This window comes from Formica exsecta, unplaced genomic scaffold (assembly GCF_003651465.1).
Source record: "Formica exsecta isolate Colony F162 unplaced genomic scaffold, ASM365146v1 scaffold256, whole genome shotgun sequence".
NCBI classification, from domain to species: domain Eukaryota; kingdom Metazoa; phylum Arthropoda; class Insecta; order Hymenoptera; family Formicidae; genus Formica; species Formica exsecta.
This window is the reverse complement of record NW_021849832.1, coordinates 57,859-68,122: the sequence shown is the minus strand read 5'-3', so window position 1 is coordinate 68,122 and position 10,264 is coordinate 57,859. Positions and strand designations below refer to the sequence as shown.

Below are 10,264 nucleotides of genomic sequence, written 5' to 3'. Positions count from 1 at the left end.
ATTTTTTAATTAATTTCATGACCGGTAAATAGCGCTGAAGATGACTCCAAAAAAGGGTCGAAACGTACGCAATTTATAGTTTTTCCTATTATCATTAATTAATAAACATTGTTTTTTGCGCTCTAAGTACTGCACTTTGCTCTTTACGCCGTTTATCTCCTTATTTGTCATTCTAAGTATCTTTTAAGGGATTTACAACATAATTTGAGAAATAACTTCTTCTTATTTTTTCAAGTTTATTTCGAAAGTTCATTAGTTACTACCTTTATACATATAATACGCGCTAATGTTACACTGTTAGTATTAAATCTTTTGTGGAATATAACTTTGGAGCTTAGATAGGTGCAAAATAGAAAGAGTCGACGAATCTAATTCAAACTAAGAGAATATTTATTTTAATGTATCTAGGTTGAAGATGGCATTTAAACTGTGATATAATATACTGACAATGAGCGAAAGGTGAAAAGAACAAAAGAAAGAAGCATGAACAAAAACGTAACGTAATCGATACAAAACAAATCTCTCGTGAACGTAACCAGTGAGTCGATGATAAAATAAACGAGACGACGACAAGCATTATCTGTTTCATTATGTAATTTTTTCTTGCTATAGTTTCTAGTGGTTTAAAAGTTGGAAAATAGTTTCTTTTTAATTTTTCGTGTATCGTGATTAACATTGTTTGTTGTGTAAGTTTAGTACGAGATGAAGCGTATTGAGGACTATTTCAAAACTCCCGTAAAAAAGAAAAAGATGGATCCAGAACAAAATGTTAGTAAATTGATGACTGTGGACATAGCTGTGGCTGGACCTTCTGGATTTTAACAGGCTGTTAAGAAGAGTGGTGCAGATTTGGCTCATTCTAAAGAAGAAATGCTTTTTATAGGTCAAGTGAATTTAAAGAGAAGTTTCGTTTTGATATTGGAATTTATCAGCGCAGTTTATCTGACAGCGAGAAACATCAGCTTTTGAAAGACTGCTGGGTTCCTGATAGTTAATATCAGTTTCCACCTTCAGATCGTAACCTTACATTTTAGAAAAAGTGACTTAATGAATTTCCTTGGTTTGCCTATTCTCATGAAAAATGTGAAACATTCTGTAAGTTCTGTGTTATATTTATTGCTGAGTTTCAGGCAGGCAAGGGATCCCATGTCACTTTAGGAAACCTCGTTAAAACTCCTTTAACCAAATGGAAGAAAGCCAAAGGAAATTTCCATTATCACGAATGTCGACAATACCATATACGAGCTTGCGAAACTGCTCAGAATTTTATGTCTGTTTTTGAGCAGTGTCAAAATGACATTGTAACATAAATTGATGCGGGGGCAAAGTATAAGTGGAGGAAAATAGGAGAAAACTGACACTTATAATTAAGACAGTGTTGTTTTGTGGAATGGAAGGTTTACCGTTAAGGGGTCACAACGAGTCTGGTCCGATACTTGGAAATTGTGAAAGTAGTGATGGCAAATTTAGAGTTCTCATAAAATTTAGAATGGATGCTGGAAATGAAATATGAAAACATCATTTAAAATCTGCTCAAAGTAATGCTACTTACCTGAGTCTTTCTTACTTACCCAAATTATTGAAACGTGTAAGAATATAATTATGGACAGGATTGTTGAACGAGTGAATAGAAGTGGTATTTTTAGTGTTCTGGCGGACGAAACTGCTGACATATCAGGTATCAAACAATTTTCACTTTGTGTAAGATATATAGATCAAGTTGATGGAAGGTATGCTGTGCGCGAAGATTTTCTGAAGTTTGTGCCAGTTAGTGATTTTTGTGAGGCGTCATTAGCAACTGTTCTACTACAGTCATTGAATGATGTTGGGCTGGATTTAAAAAGAATGCGTAGAATAGAATTCGATGGGGCAGCTAACATGAGCGGAGCATTCAATGGATGTGCAGCAAAGATGAACAAAGTGCAAATGCACTTTATGTACACTATGCAAATCATTCGTTAAATGTAGCCTTTTCATATTCTTGTTTGGTACCGAATATAAAGAACTGCGTAGGAACATTAAAGAGTGTCATAAACTTTTTTAGAGCATCTCCAAAAAGAGAGGCTGTTTTAAAGAAGCGCATTGAAAGTATTGATAGTGAAGTAAAAAGAAAAAGATTACTCAAGTTCTGCGAAACGAGATGGATGGAACATTTTGATGCAGTATCGCGGTTTGCATCTTGTTATTCAGCGATAATCACTTCACTTGGTGAAATTCAAGATTTTCCAGACTCTGAAGCTTTGAACAAAGCCTTCACTCTCTCATTCGCATTACAATGGCCTTCTTTTATTGTTTCAATGTGGGTGTAAATACTTTCGCCTTATCGCATGGTGTGGCAAATGCTTTGCAAGCAAAACACGTTGATTTGAAAAACTGCATCACACTGTCTGAAAATTTGATCAAAGATCTGACAGTTACGCGAGAGAATTTTCAGCCCATTTATAAAGAAGCGGAAAACCTAGCCGCGGAAATTGGTGCAACGCTAAGCATTCCAAGAAGAGTTTAGCGGCAAACGTTGAGAACAAATTTTGATACGGAAGACTGTTGTAAATACTACAAACTTTCAATATTTCTTCCGTTTCTTGATTATTTTATGTCCCAATTATATAAAAGATTTCTGAAACATAAGAGGATTCTACAGAACATAAAAGTCTTCTTACCATTTCAAGTCGTGAAAGCCTCTGATTCTGAAATAACAAGAGCAATCAAAGAGATGATGCAGCAATGACCTGATGACATCATTTCAACCGAAGTAGGATTTAATGAAGTGAAAATGTGAAGACACAAATTTCTAGAAGACAGAGCTTCAAAGCCTGAAGATTTTATAACAAGCCTTGAAGTGTGCGATCAACTGTTTTATCCTTCTTTACATAATATTCTCAAGTTATGTGCAACCTTACCTGTAACCACAGCCTCTGCAGAACGTTCATTTTCAACATTAAGAATTCTCAAAAACTATCTAAAAAATACAATAAGTGAAGAAAGGCTGAACGGTTTGACACAACATAACATACATTCATTAAAATTTGACTTCGATTAACATAGAGGAGGTACTGGATAGATTATCTAAAAAACCAAGATGCATGTTTCTAGCCTAATATTATGTGTTATTTAATAAAAATATTATAAGTTGTTTTGTGGTTTTATTTTTCAAAAATATCCCCTCTCCCGAAATCAAATCTTGGCTACACCCCTGAATGTAATAGAGAGATTGGCCGCGTTCAGCAGAGAAAACGCTCAATTATCGTCTTGTCAACACTCGATGCTGATTTGTTAATTCTAAAAGTAAGATCTGATTACGTTCACGCATACATTTTCCCATCCACACAACAATTGTGGGGTGGACCTCGTTTTGCGTTGTAAAGTATATGCGTGGACACAATGGGTTCAGCCCCCCCCCCCCATACGGGGAAGCTCCACTTCCGAAAAATATAATCTAATCCGATTGTTGACAACTTAATAGGTCATAAACAGTTTTTTTCAATGAAAAAAATAACAAATTATGTAATATATACATATTTTAATATCAAACTTCAATTTGTTATATCTTTTAAATTAATGCCGTTCTCCACAAAAAATTTCTTGCGGGGAATTACTCAGAAGAAACTCCCCAACATTTTAAAGTGACGATAAAATCGGAGGTATGTTATATTTTATGCAATTTTATCGGCTCCACTTCCGGAAGATATAATCTAATCCAAACCTATTTTCAGTTTTAAAAGTAAAGTTGGGTTGGGTTAGGTTAGAATTTTTTCGGGTTGGGAGTGCAGGGGCAGAGCCCCTTTCCCACGCATTCAATAAATAATATTTTTGAAGACATGACTCAGAAATTCATGTAGTCGCATGTTGAAAGCTGTTAACAAAATGCGAGAAATAGGTAAAACCGGTAAAATTTAAGATTAAGAGCAACCTCACCGATTTCAATGACCTTGATATATGTTGTCAAGGACATAATTCTGAGTAACTTTTTCTTTTAAAGTTATGAACAATTAAAGATAGTGACTGACTGATGCTTGGGGCATAAAACTGCGCACATTTTTGCATGACGCGCGCGTGCGCACACACACACACACACACACACACACACACACACACACACACACACACACACACACACACACACACACACACACACACACACACACACACACACACACACACACACACACACACACACACACACACACACACACACACACACACACACACACACACACACACACACACACACACACACACACACACACACACACACACACACACACACACACACACACACACACACACACACACCGCACCCACCCCGCCAGTAGGCAGGGTGGACCTCGCTTTACAACTTACAAAGTACATGCTACATTGTAAAGCAAGGTCCACCCTGCCTACCAGCGGGGTGGGTGCGAGAGAGAGGCCGAAGGCCCCCCTTGCACTCCCCGTGTGTATGTGTGTACGCGCGCGCGTGCTTCCTGTTCATGCATGTACTTTGGTATATTTCAAACTTTTTTTGTTAATAACTTTTTAATAAGCAACGAGCGACGATTAAATTAGAAGAAAAAGTTACTCAGAACATTATGTAGAGTATTTAGCAGCATTTTTATTTCGTCGACGTTACAATTATTGTGAACGAATAGAAGCTTTTTTCAATATTATGGCAACTATGTATCAAATATCTGAATAATACTGACTGAAATATATAAACCTACTTAGTTCATTGTAATTCTCTATCATTTTCTTTTCGTTTTTTGATGTAAAAGTTGATAATTCATGCGAAAATGTGCGCAGTTTTATGTCCCAAGCATCAGTCAGTCACTATCTTTAATTGTTCATAACTTTGTAGTAAACAACGAGCGACAATTAAATTAGAAGAAAAAGTTACTCAGAATTATATCTTTGACAACATATATCAAGGTCATTGAAATCGGTGAGGTCGCCCTTAATCTTAAGTTTTACCCTACCTAACAACAAATACAACGTACACAAAATTCATTTTTCCTAATATTACTTTATAATACCTGAGAAAAAGCATTAAAACTGTGAAACTTTAATTTGTTATATCTTCTAAACCAATGCCGACCGCCACTTTTGATTCTTGCGAGAAATTACTCACAAGGAGAGGGCCAAGTCGTGCACTCACGGATTTCGCTCAACTTTAAATATGTTTTAGTACTAACCCCCCACTAATTCATGGACTAGTGGCACGACGCAATACTCAAGCATTCGCGAGAAATTTGCATTAAAAGTTTCTCGTGCGCTTTTTATACCGAATTAGCGAAAGAGGTTAGCAGATAACAGCGTGAGGGGGTTAGTACTAAAACATATTTAAAGTTGAGCGAAATCCGTGAGTGCACGATTTGGCCCTCCCCTTGTCAGGACACTCCCCCCTATAACATATCTAAGTAGCGATTAAATCGGTGAGGTGTGACTTTTTATACATATTTACCGAAAAAATTATGTATCTCTATTTTAAAAAAATGAGGACTTGGAAAATTTTGAGAAAAACAATCTTGGAAAGGAACTTTTTCTCTCCGCGCGCGCGCATGCACATTTCACTTTGTGTACATAACGCTAGATTCTCGCGTCCTAGCAACCACATATCAATGGACTGTCCCTTCTCACTGCGCGCTTTTTACTTGCGCGTATTAACCGATCATTTTTAATTAATTTCTCAATATTTATTACGAAAATCGCAAAATGGTAAAAGACTTTTCTCCTCGATTTCATCTGCTCTATCTGCACATGAGATGATACGATTATTATCGGACACCCTGTATACTAAGTAAAAGTTATAAAGGTAGTATGGCCAAAAGTTGAATAGTGGAGATATTTTATACTTTAATGTGACATAACTTTACATAAACTATGAAATATTTCGTAAAATATTTAATTTTCGATTATCTTACCTCAATATTTTTATGCACAAAATAATAAGAATCAATTGGTGTAAAGAAAACAACTACGTGTTTTCTTTACACCAAGAAAAAATATCAATTTGTCACGAACAATTACAAAGGCATTATCTCCACCACAGAGTTGTACTAATAACTTGTGGCAGGAAAAGGCAGGAAAGAAAAGTAAGGATAAAAGGCGATTAATTTAAAGCTTTTTTAACATTTTTAAAATCGGAAAATACGAAGGTTTGAGTAATTGTTGCTCTGGAGATACACGCGCGCGTGTGTGTATATGTGTGTACAAGATATTATACAAAAGTATAGTGTTATTAATTTTTTAAGCTAATCTTACAAACAATTTTGGCTGTCATAAAGGAATTTCTTCTCTTATTAAATTTCTGTCTCTCAATACTAATATAAAATAAATGTTTTATATTTTTCGATATTTTGCAAATTTATATTAATTTGAACAAAAAGTATATATTACATCTGGACGTTATTTTAATTTTTATATGTTATATTATATATGATATGTTACGTTAATTTTTAATTATATTTTTATACAAGGTGCATTTATTTTTTTATATTTTGATAACTGGAATATTTTTGTTAAAAAATGCCTGTCAGATAGTTGAACAATTTGAGAAATACATGCTTTCTTTTATTACAATTCTCTATTCTCTATTCCCTATACAAATCTTTGTCTCGATGTTACGACTAGAGTAATACTGCATGCTATTATTTTTGCACCTAAAATTCATGAGGCCTACTTAAATAGGTTGAGTACATCTTGCGATGCTTAAATTGAAAACGCAGGTGGATCGAGTAGCACGCTTATATGTAATTCATACGCTAATTTCGAGTGCAATTATTGTCTGTTTTATGATTACTTATTTCCCGATTCTATAGACAGTTCTAAGCAGTAAGGCAGACTTCAGAAAAGTATATTTTTTGATGCAGTCTCAGGCAAACATTCAAAGAAAGAACATTGTAAAGCGCGATGCAGGTGAGTTGTATACAAATTTTTTTAATATTGCGTTATATCATGAAAAACTAAGGCATTTTTTTAGAATTAATTATATATAAATTAATCTTGTATCATAGACTCAAAAAGATTTGGATCATGCAGCTGAGGTGCTGTTGTGGAACAAACAATTAATGTCGATGTTGGGTCTTTGGCCTTTCCGGACTAATAATTTTATATTCTTCATTAATTTTGGCTATTTCAGTTTTCTCATGATTTTAGAGTATCTGGATTTGTTTCTTTTTATCGATGATCTTGAACACGTGATTATGAACTTAACAGAGAACATGGCATTCTCACAGATATTTGTACGAATGAGTATGTTACGATTATGTAACTGTCAAATAGGTGAAGTCATAATGGAAGCTATGAAGGACTTTGATAAAATGAGTTATAAAACCACCGAAGAGATCAAGGCATTCATCACATATAATGCTAAGTCAAAGATCTTTGTTAAGCTGTTGATTGTGTTCGTCGCGTTGACAGCTTCGTCGTATTATTTAACTCCAATTATAATTATACTCGGAAGTGGTGCGTCATGTTCATGCTTTTATGTAATTTTATTTTGGCATGTCTAGGAGAAGTGTATACACTAAATAAAAAAATGTGAAGTCTTGTTCATATACAGGGTGTCCCATTTTAACTTAGGCAGAAATAATTGTTTTTAAGAAAAAGTATGTAATTATTTACAATGTATTTTTTTAAACAATTATTTGTTTTTTTTTACACTAATTGATTTGTCTCATTATCCTGTACATAAAAGTATTACGGTAAGATTATCGAAAACTAAATGTTTTACGAGATATTTTATTTTTTATATCAAAATATGTCAGATTAAGATATAAAATATCCCCCAAAGTACTTAATGAAAAAATACTTTATTATAGTGTTTTGAAAAGCTTTCGAGATAAGTTACAAGAATATGCAATAAAAAATAGGGGGTTCCATTTAAGAAAACATCGATCATATTGACCTCACCTTGAAAAGGTCACTCAAGGTCAAGTCCATATTTTTATCATATGGCCCTCTCCGAATCCTACAACTTTTGTTTGAAACATTTTTTTCGAAAAAGCTTACTTTCTGAGATATTTTGCTGTCTAAGTTAAAATGGGACACTCTGTATACACACAGTACGTGCATGTGTATTGTGTATGTGTATGCATGTGTACATGTTTATTTATATATACAGAATGAATTAAAAATCACTATTTTGTAACTGAAATGAGATATCAAAAAATAATTTATCAGTAATCAATACTTTATGATTGCAAAGGGCAGCAATAATGGTTTGTATCATTTAAAATTTTTCTAGATGAAATAGTTCCTTTTAGACCTCAAGATCATCTTATTGTTAGTTTTTTAAATAGAACACTATATTTTTGTCTTCATAATCATGTAAAGCATGAAATGACGAATGCAATATATATACTATTGTATGACCTTGAACTGATCTTGACTAATAAAATCTATTAGTACCATATTTTGATATTGAATTTTTAGTACAAATTTGCAAAAATTATATTTATTTTGACTTTATTTTATTATTTGTAAACATGAGAGAGATAGAGATGTTCCTTCAAAGGCATGACAATTACAGAAATACAGCAGCATTGCAAGCAGAATATTACTCTAATCGAATATATAAATCACATATTGTACTTCAACAATTAGAGAAATGCTTTTTATGTACAAGTAATGCAACTAAAAATGAAAGAATTAAAAAGAAGAGTAATAATATGGTATAATTGTTGACATATTAGCATTGGTAGTAGTAAACTTCTATACAAGCACTGAAGAAATTGCAATTAATAGTGGAATGAGTCAAAATTCTGTAGTGCAGTGCAATCGTTTCTATTTTTATCACCCAAATTTGCGTCAAGAACTTTACTAAATAATGCAAATTGCGCGTAAATTTTTCTAATTGATTCAATAAAAAATGGATTAGAATAAATTATTTTATTTTGCATAATACTTTTGGATAAAATAAAACAATATTTACTTATAGGCAATAGAGAATAGACATAACATACATTACAAAGTAGGACACAAAATTCTCTCCGAAGTGCGATAGAACGTTTCCCGAAGATTTTTTCGAGCTGAACACGATGCCGTTGTCTGAATTTACCTAGCACGTCAGGATTTTAAGTAAATTGGAATGAAAGTGTTTTTGGCCATATTTAACATTTTTCTACAGCAAAAAGAAATGTTAAAAATGGACAAAAATGACATTCTTGGCTCCTTTCATTCTAATTTACTCAAAATTCTGACGTGCTAGGCAAATTCTGACAACGGCACCATGTTCAGCGCGAAAAAATCTTCGAGAAACGTATTGTTGCACTTCGGAGAGAAAGAAAAAGTGATTTTTTGTCCTACTGTGTTATTAAGCATTTATATAGCATTTTATTAAGGCGAGGAAGCGGACTCTAGGTCGGGTAGTTCGTTGCAGAACTCCTCTATAGCTTTCTCGAAATCAGATTCCGAAAACTGCGGGGAAGTTGGGGGTGCATTGTGCAGGAGGATAGTGGATAGGGAGGAGAAGGAACGTGGGGAAAGCGGAGGTTCGGTGGCTGGAGTGATATGCTCGGGGAAGTAGATAGGGGAGTAACTGGGGGAGGAGTACTTTGGCGAGGAAAGGAGAGTAGGTTTGGCGGATACGTGTAATGGTTTTTTAACGTGTGTAACGCAAAATTCGCATGTTACAGGCGCTCGAGTCCTCCGACTCCTGCGAAAAACTATTCGCCTGGATGGTATGGTATAAGTAGTACCGGATCTGGTTTTCTCTACGAAACCAGAGTGAGTGTAATGTAATGTAATAAACTGGTATAGCACTATTTATTATAATTCGCGTACCACGGTGCCAAGGCACTTAATAAAACTATATCGAATCTGGAGAGCAAGTACGTAAGTGAATGTATGTCCCTACGAGTCCTCTTTTTATATCTCTCTTTTCGGGGTGTATTCTAATTTCTAAGAGTGGGAATTTTCCAAAACTTCAACGAATTAAAAATTGTGCCAGTGTCCTCATTAGGCGGGGTGTTTCTCCTACTTTTCGAATTTTCACTCGTGGTGATCGTCGATTGGTGAACAGTTCAGAATCTCTTGAGCTCTAGATTTCCCTTATGCACGTGATCTGATTAGAAAAAATTTTATTTCCTGTAGTTACTGAATGTGTCGTCACAGAAGTTTCGTCATTATTGATTTAGTTGTATTCGTCAGATATTTCGTGAGAATTTTATTATCTTTTCGATATCAGTTTATTATTCCGCTGGAAAATTCTATTGCGAGGGTATCTACTGATTTTTATTTATTTTTAGGCGACCGGCGCGGTTTCGTCACCGGTCTCTCGCGTCTTTCT

At 34.4% G+C, this 10,264-nt stretch overlaps 1 protein-coding gene across 1 annotated transcript in view; it reads left to right on the top strand.

Annotated features, from left to right (window-relative positions):
- The first annotated feature begins 6,885 nt into the window (after positions 1 to 6,885).
- LOC115236521 overlaps positions 6,886 to 10,264 on the top strand; it is a 46,202-nt gene continuing 42,823 nt past the window's right edge. Inside the window, exons 1-2 of the mRNA XM_029809030.1 lie at positions 6,886 to 6,891; positions 6,990 to 7,440. Of these exons, the coding sequence (XP_029664890.1) occupies positions 6,886 to 6,891; positions 6,990 to 7,440 (457 nt within the window). The remainder of the gene's footprint in view (positions 6,892 to 6,989; positions 7,441 to 10,264) is intronic.